At 41.1% G+C, this 23,335-nt stretch overlaps 1 protein-coding gene across 1 annotated transcript; it reads right to left on the bottom strand.

Annotated features, from left to right (window-relative positions):
* Positions 1-861: 861 nt before the first annotated feature.
* LOC138892313 (uncharacterized) lies at positions 862-16,692 on the bottom strand. The gene is made up of 4 exons (XM_070176020.1): positions 16,041-16,692; positions 15,596-15,722; positions 14,653-14,788; positions 862-1,347 (listed from the first exon to the last, which is right to left on the bottom strand). The coding sequence occupies exons 1-4, from the start codon at positions 16,690-16,692 to the stop codon at positions 862-864; spliced, it is 1,401 nt and encodes a 466-aa protein (XP_070032121.1).
* Between the last annotated feature and the right edge of the window lie 6,643 nt (positions 16,693-23,335).

The raw sequence follows: 23,335 nt of genomic DNA on the forward strand, positions 1-23,335 counted from the left end.
CTCTCTCATGCTCAATGTTAGAAACTCTCTCGGCTAAGATTTCTTTTTCCTTTCTTACACACTCAAAGGTCTCTTTTAGGTCTACCATAGCAACCATTAGATCATCTCTTTCATGTTCTATATTTGCAATTTTTCATCTAAGGCATCCTTCTCTTTCTTCAGGTTCTCAATTGTTTCCTTTAAGTCAACAACCACGATTACTAAGTCATCTCTGGTTTGTTCTTCTTCTCCTAACTCCATAGTTAAAGAATCTTTATCATTTATAAAACTGTGATAAGCATTAATTAACACATTTGCCAAAGACATGAGTTTTTTAGGAGAATAAGATTTCAGATTTCTCTGAACATTTAGAAAATTTACCTCATCATCATCGTCATCTTCATCATCATCAGACTGAGCCATCAAGGAAAAGATTGAGTCATACTCAATTGCTTCTCTTTCCACTACCATCATTGAACTATCACCATGATCATTTTCTTCTTCAGATTCGCTAGAGGAGTCTCCCCATGCAGCAAGAGCTTGCTTTACAATATTGTCAGCGGCATTCTTTCTCTTGAAGCATTTATCAGGAACCGGATTCCTCTTGGCTACTTTGTCAAAGTTATTTTTGTACTGATCTTGATTTAAGAGAGGGCACTCCTTGATGAAGTGTCCTAGCTTGCCACATTTATGGCAGAGGTCATAATTTTTTGGCTTGCTGGAGTTTCCCCATTTTGGAATGCCTCCATTCCTGCGAACCATCTTCTGGAATCTTCTTGTCAAGTAAGCCATATCGCCATCCTCACCACTTGAATCATTGATGTCTGTCTTGAGCACCAGGTTCTTCTCCCTTTTGGGTTCTCTTCTTTCATTGTCCTTCTTCTACTTAATTTCATATGTTTTCAGATTGCCAACAAGTTCATCTATGGTTAGTGTCTGCAAGTCCTTCGCCTCTGTAATGGCGTTCACTTTGCTTTCCCAAGAACTGGGCAGAACACTGAGGATTTTCCTGACAAGTTTGTTTCTTGGAATAGTTTCACCAAGAGAGTGAAGCTCATTAATGATGGAGGTGAAGCGAGTGTGCATATATTGGATGGGTTCATCATCTTTCATCCTGAAAAGCTCGTATTCAGTTGTGAGCATGTCGATCTTGTATTGCTTAACATGTGTTGTTCCTTCGTGAGCTGTCTGAAGAGCCTCCCAGATTTCTTTTGCTGGTTGGCATGCCAATATCCTATTATATTCATCATAACCAATGCCACAAATAAGAATTTTCTTTGCACGAAAGTTCTTTTCTATGGCCTTTCGATCAACATCATTGAATTCCTTCCTCGTCTTGGGAATGGCTACAGCTGGGTTGCCAAGATTCTTGGTGGGAAAAAAAGGTCAGTCACATATGACATCCCATAGCTTAGAATCTTCAGCCATGATGAAGTCGTACATCCTAGTTTTCCACCATCTGTAATACTGTCCATTGAACCTAGGTGGTCTGTAAGTAGACTGGCCTTCTTCGAAGTTTGGAGGAGCAGCCATGAGGATCCTTTCTAGGTGTTAACCTGATAGAAAGAACGTACTCTGATACCAATTGATAGAATATAAGGGTCCACCAAACTTTATAGAGAACCAGGTTCTCTATCAGTTCCACTAGAACACACACACACACTCTTCAGTAAATAGATAACAGGAGGAATTTTACGTGGAAAATTCAAGGCTCAACTGGATTAAAAACCACGACCTACCCTTGTAGGATTTCAACTTCACTACTGAGAAACTTTTAGATTACAAACTATGCAACCTAGGAATTAACCTCTTAATCCCTCACTAACTTGTAATACTCTATTACAAGCCACTTTGTAATAACTCTATTACAAAGACTTTACAACTCGACTAACTCTAGCCACGACTCAAACACAAGGGTTTAAGGTTTACAAGGAGTTTCCTATAGAATGCTTTTGAAAAAGCTAAGTAGGAAATACAATTTTAGAACTATTACAAAGTTACAACTCAACAAAGGACATACAATGAGTTGCTGTGGGGAACTAGTCCATTGTAGTGTTGTTCTTTGTTCTTGATGCACCTGAGAACTGATTGCTTGATGATCAAAATCACCGTGTGAGAGCCTTCTTGATTTCTCTAAGTGAACAAGTGATTTTTTTTACCTTCCTTGATGTTAATAATGCATTTGTGACATCGCTAGGATGATGTAAGCAAGGTAGGTTAAAAGACACTCCCCATAAAGTTGACTGTTGTACTGTTTCTGCACTGTAGCGTGTGCAGGCATCAACTTTACATCATCCTAGTGATGTCAAAAATGCATTATTAACATCAAGGAAGGTAAAAAAAATGTGCTACATCATCCTGTAACGTGTGCAGGCAGCAACTTTACAGATAGGGCAGTTGACTTGTACTGTTTCCTTGGGAAACAATAATTATCTGTTCCCTCTGTTGTTCCTCTTACTCTGAAGAGTTGAAGCATATTCCAAGCTGGAACCTTTCGATCTTAAAGTCTTGAGGATATGTAACCGGTTCCTTATCTGGTTCTTGGCAGTAAGTTTATTAGATCATCAAAACATAAAGCAAGGTAGTTGTAACCTATCAATGTTACTTCGTATACCTGCGCTATCTAGGGTAACGATTTAGAAGATGATGAAATCGAATATGTGCTGTTGAAAAAATTCGTAGAGACCCTTTCGAAGGGAGCAATGATTTGGTATCACAACCTGCCACCAAATTCCATCGACTCGTTTGCCATGTTAGCAGATTCTTTCGTAATGGCACATACCTATGCCATAAAGGTCGCAATGAGGAAATCAGATCTTTTCAAAGTAAGACAACGAGATAATGAAATGTTGAGGGAGTTTGTATCCCGATTTCAAAGGGAATGCATGGAGTTGCCACCGGTCACAGATGATTGGGCCGTTCAAGCTTTCACCCAAGGGTTGAACGAGCGGAGTTCGATAGCATCACGACAGTTGAAACAAAATTTGATCGAGTATCCAACTGTAACTTGGGCATATGTGCACAATTGATATCAATCGAATCGAAGATCAGGGTCGAGGACGGCCAACTAGGAACCCCTTCCAGTTCAGTACATACAAACAGGTCGGCAGTTAAAAACCATAGGGACGTCGATAGGGAGCCAAGATCGAACAGAGACCGATATCAACCATATACCGCAGAATCAAAGGAACAATGGTTCAGGACACAATTTCGCCCGTAGCGATCGAAGAAGTGATCGAGGACATAATTCTCGGGGAATTATAAGCAAAAGTGGTTTTGACAAGTATGCCGATCCCACAGAGGCACCTCGGTTATCGGAATATAACTTTAGCATCAATGCATCGGGAATTGTATTAGCAATCGGAAGGATCAAAGATACTAGGTGGCCCAGACCCATACAAACCGATCATTCCCAAAGAAACCCAAATTTGATGTGCAAGTATCATGGCACGCATGGTCACAAGACCGAGGATTGTAGGCAATTAAGAGAGGAGGTAGCCCATCTATTTGATGAGGGCCATCTTCGAGAGTTCCTCAGCGATCGAGCCAAGAATCATTTCCGAGAAAGGGACACCAATAGGAAAAATGAATAGGAGAAACCCCAACATATCATTCATATGATCGTCGATGGGGTCAACACCCCATAGAGACCCATATTCAAACGCACTAAGGTATTAATCACTAGGGAAAATTGAACCCGAGATTATGTGCCCGAAGGCAATTTATCATTCAACGACGAAGAAGCAGAAGGAATTTCTCAGCCCCACAATGATGCTCTGGTAATTTCTATCTTGTTAAATAAAGTTCTAGCTAAGCGTGTTTTAGTGGATCCAGGTAGCTCGGCGAATATCATTCGATCGAGGGTCATGGAGAAGCTCGGCCTACAAAATCAAATCGTGCCCGCAGCTCGGGTCTTAAACGGCTTCAATATGGCCAGTGAAACAACTAAAGGGGAGATTATTCTACCGGTGAACGTGGATGGAACCATTCAAGATACCAAGTTCCACGTAATCGAGGGTGACATGAGGTACAATGCCCTACTCGGAAGGCCTTGGATCCATGATATGAGGGCAGACCCTTCGACTCTCCACCAAATGATAAAAATTCCCGATGTCGGCCGGTGTAAAAATAGTATACAGGGAGCAGCATGCTGCAAAGGAAATGTTTGCGGTCGATGAGGTAATGCCGGTATCAACACTATCAACCTCGAAAAGGTCGAGCATCAAAAGTAAACAGGGAAGTCAAATAGCAATCACAGCCACTAGCCTCGACCGAATCAGGAAAGTAGGAGATAGAAGAAGAAGAAGAAGAAGAAGAAGAAGAAGAAGAAGAAGAAGAAGAAGAAGAAGAAGAAGAAGAAGAAGAAGAAGAAGAGGATTTTCTAACCACTCGAACTTTTATTGTTCCCGAAGATTCTGACACCACCAAATCAACGGTCGAAGAGCTGGAACAGGTTATACTGATCGAGTGCCTACCCGAGCGAAAGGTATACCTGGGAACGGGATTAACCCCCGAACTCAGGAAAAAGCTTATTCAATTTCTTATTGATAACATAGATTGTTTTACTTGGTCCCATTTAGATATGACAGGGATCCCACCGGAGATAACGACGCATCGGCTAAGCCTGGACCCTAGGTTCAAATCGGCGAAGCAAAAGAGAAGACCCTAGTCTGAGGTAAAGCACACGTTCATAAAGGACAAGGTAACTAAACCTCTCAAAATAGGGTCCATTCGGGAGGTGAAATATCCTGAATGGTTAGCCAATGTAGTTATAGTCCCTAAAACAAACTTAGAATGTGTGTAGAGTATAAGGATTTAAACAAGGCGTGCCCCAATGATTCTTTTCCACTGCCTAACATAGATCGTATGATCGATGCCACGGCCGGCCACGAGATCCTTACTTCTCTCGATGCTTATTGCGGGTACAATCAAATCCAAATGAACCCGGAAGATCGAGAAAAGACTTCATTTATCACCAAGTATGGAACATATTGTTATAATGTAATTCACGTCGGGATAAAAAATGCAGGAGCTACTTACCAATGCCTAGTAAATAAAATATTCGAAGAACAAATAGGTAAATCAATGGAAGTTTATATTGATGACATGCTAGTTAAGTCCCTGCGCGCAGAGGACCATTTGGCTCATTTGCAGGAAACGTTCGAGATTTTAAGGAAATACAACATGAATCTCAACCCCGAGAAATGTGCTTTCGGGGTCGGTTCGGGCAAGTTCCTTGGCTTCATGATATCGAATCGGGGTATCGAGATCAACCCCAATAAAATCAAGGTCATCGAAGACATCACCATCGTGAAAATTGTAAAAGCCATGCAGAGGCTGACTGGACGGATAGCTGCCTTAGGCCAATTCATTTCGAGGTCATCGGATCGAAGTCATAGATTTTTCTCTCTGCTCAAAAAGAAGAACGATTTCGCCTGGAATTGAAGTGGTACCTATCGAGCCCGCCACTACTTCACACTCCAAAGGCAGATGAAAAACTTTGCTTGTACTTAGTAGTATCAGAAATCACGGTAAGTGGTGTCCTAGTTCGGGAAGAGCAAGGTACTCAATTTTCCGTTTATTATGTAAGTCGAACCTTAGGAGAAGCAGAAACTAGATATCCACATTTGGAGAAATTGGCACTTGCACTGATAAGCGCCTCTAGAAAGTTAAGACCATACTTTCAATGTCACCCCATATGCATATTAACCATTTACCCACTTCATAATATTTTGAATAAACCCGAACTATCAGGCCGATTGGCCAAATGGGCCATCGAACTCAGTGGGTACGATATCGAATATCAACCCCGGACGGCCATCAAGTCTCAAATTTTAGCGGACTTCGTGGCCAATTTCACGCCAACCCTCGTACCCGAAGTCAAAAAGGAACTCTTGTTAAAATTAGGTACATCATCGGGGGTATGGACCCTTTTCACAGACGGTGCTTCGAATGTGAAGAGGTCCGGTCTAGGCATCGTTTTAAAGATGCCCACAGGTAGCACTATTAGGCAATCTATCAAAACTTCTAGGTTGACTAACAATGAGGCCGAGTACGAGGCCATGATTGCAGGTCTCGAGCTAGCTAAAAGCTTAGGAGCAGAAGTCATTGAAGCCAAGTGTGACTCTTTACTGGTGGTGAACCAAGTAAACAAAACCATTGAAGTTCGAGAGGATAGAATGCAAAGGTATTTGGAAAAGCTGCAGGTAACCTAGCACCGTTTCAAGGAATGGACTTTACAGCATGTACCTCGAGAACAAAACAGTGAGGCCGATGCACTTGCAAGTTTAGGGTCATCGGTCGAGGAAGATAAGATCAGCTAGGGGACAACTCTCGAGATCCGTAATAGGGGAAGGTCATAACGAGATAAACTCTACAAGCTTAACCTGGGATTGGAGGAATAAATATATTGAATACTTGAAGAACGAAAAGCTCCCATCGGACCCTAAAAAGTCGAGGGCCCTACGAACCAGAGTTGCTCGATTCACATTGGCTGAAGATGGAACATTATACAGAAGGACATTTGATGGACCACTGGCAGTATACTTAGGACCAGGAGACACCGATTATGTTCTATGAGAGGTCCATGAAGGCACTTGTGGGAACCACTCCGGCGCCGAATCACTGATTCACAAAATCATTAGAGGAGGATACTACTGGAATAGCATGGAAAAAGACACTAAGGAGTTTGTTCAAAAATCTGATAAATGTCAAAGGTTTGCACCGATGATCCATCAGCCCGGAGAACAACTTCATTCAGTCCTATCCCCATGGCCATTCATGAAATGGGGGATGGATATCGTCGGCCCTCTTCCATCAGCCCCAAGTAAAGCCAAGTTCACTTTATTTATGACTGACTATTTCTCTAAATGGGTTAAAGAAAGTGAGAGAGAAAGAGGTTGTAGACTTCATCTGGGATCATATCGTATGTCGATTTGGGATACCTGCCAAAATAGTATGTGACAATGGAAAACAATTTATCGGTAGTAAAGTGACGAAATTCCTCGAAGACCACAAAATAAAAAGGATATTATCAACGATGTATCACCCTAGCGGGAACGGATAGGCCTAGTCGACGAACAAGACTATTATTCAAAACCTAAAGAAAAGGTTGAACGGTGCTAAGGGGAAATGGAGAGAAATTCTACCCGAAGTCCTTTGGGCATATCGAACAATATCAAAGTCCAGTACGGGGGCACCCTGTTTTTCATTAGTATATAGTTCCGAAGCCTTGATTCCAGTCGAAGTCAGGGAACCCAGTGCCAGGTTTCGACATACAACAGAAGAGTCAAATCATGAGGCTATGAATACTTGCCTCGAATTATTGGATGAAAAACGAGAAGCCGCACTCGTTCGAATGGCTGCACAAAAGCAACGAATCGAAAGATACTACAATAGGAGAACCAGCCTTCGCCACTTCAGAGTTGGGGACTTAGTCCTAAGGAAAGTCACCATCAACACTCGAGATTCTAATGAAGGAAAGTGCGGCCCAAATTGGGAAGGACCCTACCAAGTCCTCGACATCATCGGAAAGGGATCTTATAAGCTCGGCACGATGAACGGCGAACAACTGCCAAATAATTGGAACATATCGCTTCTTAAACGGTATTATTGTTACGGTATGACTTTATTCCCTTTTTTCATTTATATATTCGACACTAACTCATTGCAGATGATCGATCAAAGATATCGAGACCTCGGGTTTTAAAGCACGCGTTGCACTCTTTTTCCCTTTGATCGGTGTTTGTCCCAAGTGGGTTTTTCCGGCGAGGTTTTTAATGAGGAAACAATTATGTGCTACCTGAGGACCATTTAACATTATCCAAGGCTTCTTTAAATCAACCTTGAATACTGGGGGCATCACCCTCGGATGTTATACTTTCGAGGAAAATACTTCGTGTCAAAGGGACTTGTCGCGCCCCTTTTCTCGCGAAATCGAGTTTCGACATGTGACAACTCTTTTAAGGAAGTATTAAAAGAGGAGAGTCGCCACCTAACAGTTTAAGGTGTGTTAGGGCACCTATTTGCATATGACTCGGGTTAAACTAGTTTGCATCTCCAAAGATCGTGTAAGGGCTCGAAATTACCTCGAAGAGAAGGTGTTAGGCACTCTTCGAGGTCCACAACTGTGGGTCCCGGCCGAACTTGAATTATATGAATTAGTCAGATAAACGAAGACAGAGAAAAACAAGAAATTTGGGAAATTTATTAAAATACTTTGAGTAAATACGAACACTTGATTCAAAGATAAACAAGAATAAGATGGGGGGGGGTCCTAAGTTTTTTAGCCTAAAGGATCACCCCATGCAACATAAATAATACTTCGTAACTCCCTCGAGATGGGGTGTTACTCGTATTATTCAGTGGGCATAGACTATCATCTCTTGCTACCCGATTACTATCTTTAAGTTATTACCTAAAGCGCACTAGTTGATTCTAAATCGTGCCTTATGCGTGCACTACCCGTCCCATACCTATGGTCGAGGAGGCATTTGGACCTCTATTTTGGGTGGTTCTAGACTTGACTTAGGTTACTCAGCAAATGTTAAAACTAGGTGACAGTTCAAAATAGATAGGACTGTAATTAAATATAATTAAAGGCTCAAGTTAGCCTCCGCGATTAGACAACAAAGGCACGCAGACAGATTTTTATGTAGGGTATTAGGAAGTTTCAGAATTGAGGGAGATTGAAGTCGTTAAGCCCTATAGACATGACTTCTAGATGATCTGATTCAGATATGCAGAATATTTTAGACCTATGATTTCTAAATTACTTGTTGTGAATACATGTTGCTGCTAAGTCGCTTATTACAGCATTTGAAAAGCGAGCAGTGATGTCTTATAGGCATGATTTCTAGAGATTGATGATTGGAACTGATTTATACCTTTAGCTCTTATAGGCATGCTGTCTAGATGAACGAAGCAAATTAATTAGTTAAAATCCTATAGGCATGGTATCTAATGAACATGGTGCGGATTAAAGAATAGTTGTTAGCAATTATTTCCTATAGGCATGCTATCTAGCAACACATAGCAGTAGATATGGGAATAAATAGAGCACTCATGCTTTGACAGTACACCGGTTATGTGAGTGTGTGATTGCCCTAATAACATGATCTCTAATAGGGCATAAAGAGATTTAAATATAACAGGACGGAAAGCAAATGTATCACATAAATCCTATGAGCATGCTTTCTACCCTTTTTATGCAAGTATTAAGAGATGACCATTTCCCAATTTTACTATTACCCCAATTATTATTACAAAATTATTACAGACCCAATAATAAATAAATTACAAAGTGGTACAAGTAATAATAGTAGGCCCAAGACAGGCCCAAAGAGATACCCAGCATTGCCAGGCCTTCAACTAAGCTCTTTCTCCACCTTTTAGCATACACGGACCTCAACATAGCCCAGAAACCATAGGAGAACTCAAACCAAACCAAACAGCCATGGTTTGATCATAGGATCCAGAAACCAATCACTCACACAAATCAATTTGCACATTGTATAGACAGAAAAAGGGATAGAACTGAGTAGTAAAGAAAGTGACCAAAGAACCTCAGGTCCTAGTGTGTCAGAGTTCACAAGGGTCTCAAAATAGACCCCGAGTAGTGCTCACACTAGGGAGGTTAATAGAGAAAGCTTTAGTGGCCTTGGCTTTCAGCCGACCAAGAATTATAGGCTTAGAATAGGGTAAATAACCAATGAGAATAAAAAATAGTGATCAACTGGTAGAATTTGAAGATGTGCATTTGCATTTTTAGAAACAGGCATTGCAGAGGTGATCACACAATGAAAATATCAGCAAAGAGGGTAAACAAACTTAAAAGACAGGTTGATATCACAAGTCCACACTTAGCATATTGGGGCAGAGGATATTTGTGGGAAGCAATGGGGAATTATGACTTCTGGGATTGCAAACTAGTAAGCAAAGGTGCATTAGGCCAGTAAGAAAACAATAGAACATTAATCTAACAGGTTCAAACCTAAGGGTAAAATTATGCTGCACACCAGAAGTTAAACAGACCAACTCATAGCAACAAGGCAAAACAGAGTCAAATGTCATGAGGGAAACTCAAGTTGGGAAGCTATTCTAAAAGGTTCCAACTAGTTGCTAGGGAGTGTAGAGTTAGGCAGGGTAAGGATATACTAAGTGATAAAATGATCATAGGAGCAAATCATAGCTAGAATGAGGGTTTTAACATGGATTGGTGCATATTACATATACAAATCAATCACTATAGAAATCCAGGACAAGGTAGGAAACAAACTGATGTCATATAACCAATGTAGACACTCAAAGTACCAATATATTAAGCTAAACAACTTCAAACAATCCAAATTGTTCCAGTTAAACATAAACACATTTCAGAACTGGCAGTTTAGGCATAAGCAGATGCTAGAGAGATTCATATCACAAACAGATTCGATACTAGCAGGGTTGCACATAGAGATAGTCTAGAAACACATTGGGTTATGAAATTTCAAAAATGTGAATATGCAAATCATGAACACAAGAGAATGAATATTGCAAAGGCTAAAGAACTCACCAGTTACTAATTGACAAGTAGACAAAACAAGCAAGAACAGACTCCACAACATTTTGAACGTAAACACAGCAGTATAATCCAGGACCTTAGATGCGTCAAGTTCCCAAGGGCTTCGAGGAACCCAGGGAAATACTTGCACCCAAGGAAGGTCAAAAAATAGGAATTCCGGTGGCATTGGCTTTTAGCCAGCCAAGAGCCAGAGTAGAACAAGAGAATAAAAGAACAATAGAGTGAAGATCTTTAGATTTTTAGTGAGAATTTTGTGATTCGAAGTCTGTCCAAAAAGGAATGGGGGAGGGGTTTATATAGTAGTGAAAAATCGAGCAATAATCAAGGAAATAGAGTAAATTAAGCAACAAACAAGGAAAATAAACATGCAAATCAATCTGAAAATCAATTTAATAGAGAAATCTGTAAACCCTAATTTTTAGGGAAAGTGTAAATCAACAGAATTTAAACAAAAAATCGGACTCACATAGTATTATAGAACGTATATAGACAGAATAGCGTTCAAAATCAGAGATTTGAACCATTTTGGTTCGATTTCGGAAGAGATTTGCTTGCCATGTTTAGGCAAGCACTTAGGTAATACCATAAGAGAACAACCAGTACCAAAAGGGGGTCACATATGGCAAGAAATGGTAGTCGAATCCAATATTTAGTGGGATTAGGAGAAGGATTTAGGGGGCGGCAGTTTAGGATTCTTCAGAGAGAGAAGGGGAGGTTGAGAGAGTGTGAGCGCGGTGGGTTAAGGGATAATAGGTTAGGGTTTGGGGGTTGGGTTAATTAAAAGGGAAGGGTGAATAAGGGCCGTTGATCTCTCACTGTGAGGGCGGTGGGTTAAGGGATAATAGGTTAGGGTTTGGGGATTGGGTTAATTAAAAGGGAAGGGTGAATAAGGGTCATTACTCTTGAGAGATAAACGGCCAAGATTAAAGGTTGGAACGGGCGGGTCATGGAGATGGGGCACCGACCGGGTTTTGGTTTAGTGTGTCATTTGGTTTGGGCTGGGGTATTTGAGCTAGATGTTTGAGGGTTTTGGGCCATTTATTTGGTCCGAAATTGGTTTAAAACGGGCTGTTGTTTAAATACCCAATATTTATCAAAATAATAATTTATAAAAGTAATTATTAAATAACAAAAAATATTATTTGTGCACTAAAATAATGGGAAATAATAACTTAACATTAATATAAAAAGTTATTTTGGCACAAGTAATGTAATTATACATGAATATAGGCTATTATTGCAAAAACGTGCAATTAGCCGAAAAATACAAATGCAATTATAAAAAAATAAAGTAGAATATTATAAAATATATATGTTGGTGTAAATAATAAGTTTGGATGATTAAACCATCATAAAAATAATTTGAAGGGTAATTATTGGATATTTATGTAATAAAATGCAGTAAGAAATTAATTTAGAGCTTCTAAAAATTATGGAAAATTATAAAAATTGCTTGTATGGGTTTGTAAACTAAATGATGATGCAAATATGCTATTTTGAAAGTATATATATATATATATATATATATATATATATATATATATATATATATATATATATATATATATATATATATTATTTTATAAAATATGAAGGAAAAATTGGGTATCAACAGCTGCCCTTCTTTACCCGGGAATGATGAAAGAATTGTCGGGTAAAGAAATGAAGACCGATTTTGACTGAATGGGACGATTTGAAAAATAGAGGTCGAACTCTGATTTCTGAGTTGCCTACATATCCCTGGTATTACGGGAATCAGGCCGCGTGTAGTTCTGGATCCAGCGGTGAACTGAGCCGATGGAGCTATTGTAGGAATGGTCATATGCTTCGAAAAGTGTTCCTTTATGTAGGATAATATCAGATGAGTTTATATGAGGTTGTTAATGGATGTATCTCAGAACGGTTATGGATGAGCATTTGAACGGTTATCAAGTGGAAGCGGGTAACGAACGGTGGTTGGCTGCATTTGAGGTAATTTCAGGATGTGAGCACCAAACGAAAACCGGAGCAAAGATTGCTCCCGTTTAAAAGAACGGTTACCTTCTGGATTACCTGCAAAACTTAAATGCAATGCATGCAAGTATATATGGGATTATTATGAGAATTTAAACATGATGGCGAAGATGATGTCCTTAGACCATGATGTCTTGGGCTATGAATCGCGTGATAAGGGATTCGCAGGCCATGAAATGATGTTCTCGGGCCTTGAAAATAGTGCCTCTGAACTATGACGCCTTTGAATAATGATGTGCAATATTGAGAGATCCTCAGGCCATGGCATGGTGTCTTCCGGCTATGAGGATGATGCCATCGGACTATGATGCCTTTGGACAAAATGGCGATGTTTCAGCCCATGAGATGCAAAGACATGATGCTGGGTCATATGCGAAGCGAAACAAGACAGAGCTTAGCCCCGGGAAAGTAGAAAGTAGTGCTAGATTTCAAGTAGCATAGCATTTGGTATTATGCAAGGAAAGGCAAAGCTTAGCCTTATGTAATTAGGGAAGCAATGCTTAGCCTCGTGCAAGAAAGGGAGACAGGTCTTAGTCTCATGCAAGGAAAGGCAGAACTTAGCCTTATGCAATTAGGGAGGCAATGCTTAGCCTCGTGCAAGAAAGGGAGACAAGGCTTAGTCTCATGCAAGGAAAGGCAGAGCTTAGCCTTATGCAATTACAGAGGAAATGCTTAGCCTCATACAAGAAAAGGAGGCAGGGCTTAGTCTCATACAATGGAAGGAAATGCTTAGCCTTATGCAATTAGGGAGGCAATGCTTAGCCTTATGCAATTAGGGAGGCAATTCTTAGCCTCATGCAAGAAAATGAGACATGGCTTAGTCTCATGCAATGGAAGGCAATGCTTAGCCCTATGCAATTGAGGAGGCAGGGCTTAGCCTCATGCAAAATAGGAGACAATGCTTAGTCTCATGCAAAGAAAGGCAATGCTTAGCCTTATGCAATTAGGGAGGCAATGCTTAGCCTCATGCAAGAAAAGGAGACAGGGCTTAGTCTCATGCAATGGAAGGCAATGCTTAGCCTTATGCAATTAGGGAGGCAGTGCTTAGCCTCATGCAAGAAAAGGAGACAGGGCTTAGTCTCATACAATGGAAGGCAATGCTTAGCCTTATGCAATTAGGGAGGCAATGCTTAGCCTCATGCAAGAAATGGAGACAGGGTTTAGTCTCATGCAAAGAAAGGCAATGCTTAGCTTTATACAAAATAAAAGACAATGAGTGATAGCAGAGTATTTCTTAGCTGGAAACGCATTTGCGTTTAGCAATCTTGTCGTTACAAAGATAACGATTTTGATATGTGTGCTTATTCCTTGTTCCTGTATCCAAAGAAAAAATGTGAGTTTTGCGGGGAAGGTTGGTTCGTGCTTTCACCTTCTTGCTTTGCTCTTGCTCTTAATTCGAGATCCTGTTTGAGTTATCCTGAGTAGCATCTGGCTATTTATAAAATAAAGTTTTCGAGAAAACATGTGTGTATTTGATGAATGTAGTCAATAGTAGTATGCAATATTAAGTAAGTTAGATGAACCAATGACTGTGACACTTTTAGAGACATTGCGACTTCCTTGCATTTAGAATTTTTAGGGTCCTCCTCAAAATTCTGCTCCAGTTCAATAAGTGATTCTTTGACCGTTCTGCACATGACGAAGTTGACTGGACTTGCTCCGGAATTTTGAGGGTCCTCCTCAAAATTCTGCCCCAGTTTCTAACCATGGTAAAAATGAAGATTTTATTGAGTTGTGACCGAACCCACAGGGCTGCCTACGTATCCCCTCTTGAACGGGAATCAGGTCAAGTGTATTTTAGTTACATCATATGAAGAAATGCAAATAATCTAAACATAGTATCTCTTGACTTCGTCTGAGTTGATAGGTTTTGGCCAAATTTCTCGGTCCATCTCTACGAGTATGAGCGCTCCTCCTGTTAGTACTCTGTGAACTATGTAGGGCCCTTGCCAATTGGGCAAAAATTTCCCTTTGTCTTCATCTTGATGCGGGAAGATCCGCTTCAGCACCAGCTGCCCCGGTGTGAATTGTCTAGGCCTGACCCTTTTGTTGAAAGCTCTGGACATTCTGTTCTGGTAAAGTTGACCATGACATACTGCATTCATTCTTTTTCCGTTAATGAGAGCCAGTTGCTCATAATGACTTTGTATCCATTCTGCATCTCTGAGTTTAGCCTCTTGTATGATTCTCAAAGAAGGAATTTCTACTTCGGCGGGAATGACGGCTTCGGTACTGTAGACCAGCAAATAAGGAGTTGCCCCAATTGATGTGCGAACCGTGGTATGATATCCAAGTAGGGCAAATGGTAACTTCTCGTACCATTGTTTGTGATTATCTACCATCTTCCTTAATATCTTCTTGATGTTCTTATTGGCGGCTTCCACAGCTCCATTCATTTGTGGCCTGTATGCTGTGGAATTCTTATGCTTGATCTTGAAGGTTTCACACATAGATTTCATTAAGTCACTGTTAAGGTTGGCGGCATTGTCGGTGATGATGGATTCTGGCACCCCTAATCGACAGACAATACGATCCCTAACGAAATCTGCGACGACCTTTTTAGTTACAGCCTTGTAAGATACGGCTTCAACCCATTTTGTGAAATAGTCTATGGCTACTAGGATGAACCTGTGCCCATTTGAAGCGGCGGGTTCGATTGGACCGATGACATCCATTCCCCAAGCGGATAAAGGCCAAGGTGCACTTGTTGCATTGAGTTCATTGGGTGGCACTCGTATCATATCTGCATGTACTTGGCATTGATGACACTTTTGGACATACCTGATGTAGTCTGTTTCCATAGTCATCCAGAAATATCCTGTTCTTAATATCTTCTTAGCTAAAACAAAGCCATTCATGTGTGGTCTGCAAGTTCCGGCATGTATCTCTTCGAGCAATTTGGATGCTTCCTTGGCGTCGACACACCGTAATAATCCTAGATCTGGAGTCCTTCTGTACAGAATTCCACCACTTTGGAAGAAATGGTTGGACAGTCTTCGGAGTGTGTGTTTCTAAGTATGATTTGCGTGCTCCGGGTACTCTCCTTTTGCCAAGTATTCTTTGATGTCATGAAACCACGGATTCCCATCAGTTTCTTCTTCAACATGAGCACAATAAGCTGGCTGATTATGGATCCCTACTGTAATAGGATCGATGAAATTCTTGTCTGGGTGTTGTATCATGGAAGATAGAGTGGCCAACGCATCTGCGAACTCATTCTGAATTCTTGGAACATGTTTGAATTCTATTTTTGTAAACCTCTTCATCAACTCTTGTACGTAGTACAAATATGGCAATATTTTGGTATTCTTTATAGCCCATTCTCCTAAAACCTGATGTACCAAAAGGTCTGAATCTCCAATTACTAGCAATTCCTGAATGTTCATGTCAATGGCCAACTTGAGCCCCAAGATGCAAGCCTAATATTCTGTCATATTATTGGTACATGGAAATCTAAGTTTTGCGGATATCGGATAGTGTTTACCCGTCTCTGATACCAAAATTGCTCCAATACCTACTCCTTTGAAGTTCGCAGCTCCATCGAAAAACACTCTCCAACCGTCATAGGTTTCGGTGATATCTTCTCCTATGAATGATACCTCTTCATCGGGAAAATACATTTTTAGTGCTTTGTATTCTCCGCCCAAAGGATTTTCTGCCAGATGATCTGCCAACACTTGTCCCTTGACCATTTTCTGAATTACATAGATGATGTCGAACTCACTCAGTAGTATCTCCCACTTTGCCAATTTTCCCATAGGCATGGGTTTCTGGAAGATGTATTTTAACGGATCCATTCTTGATATGAGATATATGGTGTAGGCACAGAAGTAGTGCCTCAACTTCTGAGTTATCCATGTTAAAGCGCAGCAGGTGTGCTCCAGCAAAGAGTATCGTGCTTCGTAGGGCGTGAACTTTTTACTTAGATAGTATATGGCTTTTTCCTTTCTTCTTGTCTCGTCGTGTTGTCCCAAGACACAGCCAAAAGCCCCATCCAGTACAGATAAATAGAGTAGCATAGGTCTCCTAGGTTCTGGGGGGACCAAAACAGGTGGTTTGGATAAATATTTCTTGATCTTGTCAAAGGATTTCTGGCATTCTTCAGTCCAACTCGTTGAAGTAGCTTTCTTTAACATTTTGAAAATTGGTTCACAAATCACAGTTTATTGTGCTATGAAATGGCTGATGTAATTGAGACGCCCCAAGAAACTCATCACATCTTTCTTGTTCTTTGGAGATGGAAAACCTTGGATAGCCTTGACCTTTGACGGGTCTAGCTCAATTCCTCGACGGTTGATGATGAACCCTAGCAGCTTTCCAGCGGGGACCCCGAAGGCATACTTTGCGGGGTTCAGTTTTAGGTTGTACTTTCGAAGTCGAGCAAAGAATTTCTCAAATCTGCTATATGATCTGTGCTTCTTTTGGATTTGATGATGATGTCATCCACGTACACTCTATCTCCTTGTGTATCATGTTGTGGAAAATGGTTGTCATGGCCCTCATATAAGTTGCTCCAGCATTTTTTAGGCCAAACAGCATTATTTTGTAGCAATACACTGCCCATGGTGTAATAAAGGTTGTCTTTTCGGCATCCTCTTCATCCATCCATATCTGATGATATCCCGCGAAGCAATCCATAAAGGATTGGAGTTCATGCTTGGCACAGTTGTCGATCAGTATGTGTATATTGGGCAACGGGAAATCATCTTTGGGACTTACTCTATTTAAGTCCCGATAGTCGACACACACTCTGACCTTCCCATCTTTCTTTGGAACTAGCACAATGTTAGCCAACCAGGTCAGATATTCAACCACTCTGAGAACCTTGGCTTTGATCTGCTTGGTGACTTCCTCCTTTATTTTCAAACTCATATCTGGCTTGAATTTTCTGAGCTTCTGCTTTACAGGCGGACCCATAGGGTTGGTAGATAGTTTATGAGCCACTATAGACGTGCTCAAACCAGTCATATCATCATAGGACCATGCAAAGATATCCTCATACTCCTTCAAGAACCGGACGTACTCTGCCTTCTCTAATGGTGATAGGTGAATGCTTACACATGTTTCCTTGACTGTTTCGGAATCTCCCAAATTAACTGTTTGGGTCTCATCGAAATTGGACTTAGGCTTGTTTTCAAAGTTTTCCACTTCTCTGACGATTTCCTCGAGTATTATATCCTCCTCCAGATCCTCTGAATCATTATCCTTATGTTGTGTTGTCTCATTACATGTCACAGTAGTAAGTTTATCGGGATAAGTAATAATAATATTGTAGAGAAAAATGTAAAGAATAATAATAAATACTAAAAATAACAATGCATTAGATAAATCTTGAAAACGTCAAACAAGTACGGCTCGATGACCTGAGCAATTATTTCAAACAAAACATGCTTATAACAAAATACTCAAAATGTCTTAAATGCTCATAAAATTGCTTTTAAAATAAATGATGCTAATTGCCAGGCTACCCAGGAACTCGACGGGCCCTTGATGGTGCAGCAGTCTAGTTCTTGAGAATAGCTCCCTTCTCCATGGTCTGAATAATGAGGCCTTCCTCCTCCTCCTCCTCAACTATCGCACTACAATCCATGTCTTCATCATCCAGAAACAGATTCCTTATACCAGCTAGAACTTCATCTTCTTCGGACTCCCATATCATGTCAGCTTGATGAAATAACTGGCTCAAATATGATACTGGTTGCTCTAGAGGTTAATAAGGACCATGCCATGGTGGCGACCAATTCTGATACTCGTGCCAGGTGTATTCATACCCAAGCCCAAAAGTTGTGCCGTGACGCTTTAGCTGTATCGGTTTGGTGATCCCCTAGAGATTCTTATCGAGACTTTGCCAGGTTCATACCCTGTCCATGCCAATATGCCTTCTATCTTACTATTCCACCATTTGTCCTTTTCAATTACGTTGACGCGCTCGATGTGATGGTATGTTTCTCCCCCCAACTTCCTGCTATTCTCAATGACCGGAACAGTTTGGTTGGTGTAAATGGAATTACTCCCGTCCCCATAGATGATCACTTCCTGATGGTTCCATTCAAACTTCATGACCTGATGTAGAGTAGAAGCTACGGCTCCAGCGGCGTGTATCCAAGGTCGTCCCAACAATAGGTTGTAGGTAGCAGATATGTCCAACACTTGAAACTCAACATCAAACCGGGTTGGGCCCATTTGTAGGCTGAGGTTGGTGTCCCCAATTGTGGCCCTTTGAGACCCATCAAATGCTTTTACATTCATACTTCCTGCTCGTATCTCGTGCAGACCTTTACCCAACCTTTTCAAAGTTGTTAGTGGACAGATATTGAGACTCGAACCCCCATCTATTAGGACTCTGGCAATGAACTTGTCTTCAAACTGCACTGTGATATGCAGTGCCCTGTTGTGACTTAATCCTTCTGGTGGCAGCTCATCTTCATGAAAAGTTATCTTGTGGCTTTCCAACACTTGCCCTACCATGTTGGCCATCTCACCACTGGTGATGTTGTTGGGTACTTAGGCTTCATTCAACACCTTCATCAGGGCATTCCTATATGCCTCGGAGCTTTACAGCAGTGATAAAATGGATATTTGAGCAGGGGTTTTGTTTAGATGATCAACCACAGAATATTCCCTTGCTTGCACCTTTCTCCAAAGATCATCCGGGCCAGTCTCAATGATAGGTGATTTAGATGCAGTTTCTTTGCTCGTTCCTCCTAAATGCTCGGGTGTATAAACCCTACCAGTTCTGTTCATGCCTTGCGCTGCACCTGTTTCTTCCATTTTTGCTTTTCCTTTCCTTCTTGCTTCCGCAACATAATCCTATGGTATAGCATTAGACTTATAAGACGGCATTGGTGCTACCATCACGGTGAAGGGCGTTGTTACTTCAACCTCAAACAGAGTTGGTGTAGCTACCTCAACTTCAATTGGTACCTGAGTCTATACCATGATATGTGTGAGAGTGATTGGAGATGTTTCAGAATTATTCCCTTCCCGAATGAGTCCAATTGACCCCTCTGAGTCCCATTCTTCATCGGTCTCAATCACGTTTACTCCCCCCCCCCTCGTGATCTAGGAGAGGATTGTTACGGACATTGGGTGCAGCCTCTTTTGCCTGTACGGCTTTGGTCAATTAATGTCTGAATCTTATCCTTCAAAGTATGACACTCATCAATAGTATGACCTTTCATGCCTGAGTGATAGGCACATGTCTTGTTTGGATTAATACACTGGGAAGAGTTTTCCATAGCAACAGCGAGAATGGGAGTGATATAACTGGCAACCTTCAATCTCTCGTATAGCTGGTCTATAGGTTCAGCAATTGGGGTGTATTGTCTGGGTGGTCTGCGGTCGAAATTTGGTCTAGGTTTTTGGTAGCTATGGCGGGCTGGTGGTGAGTGGTAGTATGCAGGTTGGGTGTTATAGGTATGGTAAGTGGTGGCAGGTTGTTGGTATCTGGGAGGTGAAGGCCGATATGTGGGTAGAGGTGTTTGGTCTGTGAGAGGAGACTTCGGACCTTGGGCTACCATTACTGCACCTACTTCTTTCTTCTTGGAGATACCTCCTGACTGCAGGGCCTTATTTGTGTCTTCGAGTGCTTCAAAATTTTTCACGATTCCGCTTTTGATCCCTTCTTCTATTCTCTCTCCCAACTTGATGATATCAAAAATTTATGATTTTCAATAACCATCAATCTTTCGTAGTATTGCGGATCCTAAGCTCTGACGAAGAACTTATTCATTTGTTCTTCTTCCAGTACTGGCCTTACTTTTGCAGCTTCAGACCTCCACCGAGTAGCATACTTGTAGAAAGTTTCTATTGGCTTCTTCTTGAGATTTTGAATGTAGAAAATGTCTAGTGCATTTTCTGAGTTAAACCTGAACCAATCCATGAAATCTGATGCCATGCTCACCCAATTAACCCATTTCTTTGGGTTCTGACTGATGTACCAAGATAGGGTGTCTCCGGTGAGGCTTCTCATGAACAGCTTCATGGGGATTCTTTCATCCCTGCCAACTCCTACAAGCTTGTCATAATATGTTCTCAAATGCATCTTCGGATCACCAGTTCCGTCGAACATTTCGAACTTATGAGGTTTGTAACCCTCTGGCAGTTCTACATCCGGCTGAATACACAAATCTTCATAATTCAAACCCTCAATGCCTTTGCCCCGTTCGACACTTTGAACCCTGCCAGTAAGTTTCTTGAGTTCCTCTGCCATATTCTTGACGAACAGGTCCTTCTCGGTGGATTCAGGTATGTATAGGGTTTGTTGTGGGGTATGGGGTAAGGTTTCTACATATATGGGATTGCTTTGGTGGATTCTAGGAATCTGGGCGTAATGGTGGTCATCGGTTGAGTTTTGCGGGTCAGGAGTACGCTTTGGTGCATTCTGAGGGGTGTGGTATGTGGTTGTTTATGGGTATTGAGTTGGGTGGTGATGGTGTTGTTGGGGAGTAGATATCGGTGGAGGGTTGTGGTTCTGAGATAGTGTGGCGTATTGATGTGGTGCAGGAGGATTCGGTGGTGGGTTTTGATTCTGCGTGTTTTGGGGAGGTGTCGGGTTTTGGGATTTGTGTTTTCTTGGTTGATGTCAGGGACGTTTAGGGTGAGGGAAAGGTTTTCCAAGTTCCGGACCTGTCAAGTTCCCCTTGTAGTTCTAATATTTTTTGTTCCAGACATAGGACCAATTCGTTCTGTGTTAGAGTATTCCGACCGTCCGAGGTTTCAACGTTTTCTGGATTGTCCTTTCTAATACCGCTTAAATCGTTGATTTTTTCTTTCCCTTTGCTTTTGCCTTTAGGATCACTTAGTGGAGGAGGAGGTGGAGGACCTCTAGATCTAGTATGATATATAGATGATGCTAGTATACACAAACCAACCTTTGGGGAATGGGAATAAACAAAGAAAAGAAAAACAAAAAGGTAACCAAGTCAGTAAGGGATATTGAAAGAATGCTTGCAATATTGAATATGTGTTACAAAATCAGTAAATAAATTCACGTCCTAATTTGGGGGACCTCGTTGTTCCCGAGGTAGGCCTAAGCGACACATAGACTTGGAGAAAATTGATGCCAATAATTGTGTCATTTCATTAATGCGAAAATGGATCAAATTCTTACTAAAACAACAATAATAAGAAAGTCATTAATGGCATTTGCCCTATTACATTCGAAATCTAAAACTAAGCTAAAAAGCAGTAAAGAACATCATTTCCTAATCTATTTGGCCTCGGAGGGACCTTCTCCATGCTTGGCCTTCTTGGATCCATCAATCAAGTTCCCCAAGTCGCTCATGTCCAATAGTAGGTAAGCCCTTGCTAGGTGCCTTCCCTCACTGCTTTCCGTATTCTGACAATCTGAGAGCCTCTTCCTCATCTTCCCCTCAAGTTCCATTAACCCTTGCTCCAAATATTCCAATCTTTCTGTTGATTTAGTGGCAATTTCTTTCCATTAATTGATGGCTTCCATATCCACTTTGTGTTGTTCCAAATGTCTAGCTTCAGACTCGAAAAACCTCTTGCGCAACATCCTATACTTGACTTGTGCTTCAGCAGCGTCATCTATAACCCTATTTTTCAAATTAATCCCTGGCTTGACATCTCCCGCTATATCATCTACCAACCATGATGGGTAGAAGTATACATGGCCGACATGGTATCAAGAGAGGGCTTAACAGCAGCAGGTATTCACAACTGGTAATTTAGAAATCATAGGTCTAAAATAGCCTGCATATCTGAATTAGATCATCTAGAATCCATGTCTATAGGGCTTAACGACTTCAATCTTCCTCAATTCTGAAACTGCCTAATACCCTACATAGAAATCTGTCTGCGTGCCTTTGTTGTCTAATCGCGGAGGCTAACTTGAGCCTTTAATTGTATTTAATTGCAGTCCTATCTGTTTTGAATTGTCGCCTAGTTTTAACATTTTCTGAGAAGCCTAAGTCAAGTCTAGAACCACCCAAAATAGAGGTCCAAATGCCTCCTGGACCATAGGTATGGGACGGGTAGTGCACGCATAAGGCACGATTTAGAATCAACTAGTGCGCTTTAGGTAATAACTTAAAGATAGTAATCGGGTAGAAGGAGATGATAGTCTGTGCCCGCTGAATAATACGAGTAATACCCCATCTTGAGGGAGTTACGAAGTATTATTTATGTTGCACGGGGTGATCCTTTAGGCTAAAAAACTTAGGATCCCCCCCCCCCCCAATCTTATTCTTGTTTATCTTTGAATTAAGTGTTCGTATTTACTCAAAGTCTTTTAATAAATTTCCCAAATTTCTTGTTTTTCTCTGTCTTCATTTATCTGACTAATTCATATAATTCAAGTTTGGCCGGGACCCACAGTTGTGGACATCGAAGAGTGCCTAACACCTTCTCTTCGAGGTAATTTCGAGCCCTTACCCGATCTTTAGTGATACAAACTAGTTTAACCCGAGTCATATGCAAATAGGTGCCCTAACGCACATTAAACTATTAGGTGGCGACTCTCCTCTTTTAATACTTCCTTAAAAGAGTTGTCACATGTCGAAACCCGATTTTGTGAGAAAAGGGGCGCGACAGCATGGTAACTCTACTGGGGAAATACACTTAGGCTCTTACCATAATGAACTTGGCTTATGTGGATTAGTTTTCTCTGTTATAAACACACATTCCTATTCCATATTTATTTGTTAGATTTGCTATAACACGCATATCCCTTTCCCGATCACATTTACTTGTCTAAAATCGTTATAACATGTACGACCCTTCCCTTCTCCATCTTTATGTACTTAAATTTGTTAT

The sequence above is a fragment of the Nicotiana tomentosiformis genome, chromosome 5 (genome assembly GCF_000390325.3).
Source record: "Nicotiana tomentosiformis chromosome 5, ASM39032v3, whole genome shotgun sequence".
In the NCBI taxonomy this organism is placed as follows: Eukaryota; Viridiplantae; Streptophyta; class Magnoliopsida; order Solanales; family Solanaceae; genus Nicotiana; species Nicotiana tomentosiformis.

What these genes read in the sequence shown, in the direction of transcription:
- LOC138892313 (XM_070176020.1), bottom strand. Translation starts at nt 16,692, where the DNA reads ATGTTAAAGAAAGCTACTTCAACGAGTTGGACTGAAGAATGCCAGAAA. An exon ending in AATTTTGGTATCAGAGACGG is followed by an intron (nt 15,723 to 16,040) that starts GTAAACACTATC and finishes TACAACACCCAG; the next exon opens with ACAAGAATTTCATCGATCCT. An exon ending in ACGGAAAAAGAATGAATGCA is followed by an intron (nt 1,348 to 14,652) that starts GTATGTCATGGT and finishes TTTCCCACCAAG; the next exon opens with AATCTTGGCAACCCAGCTGT.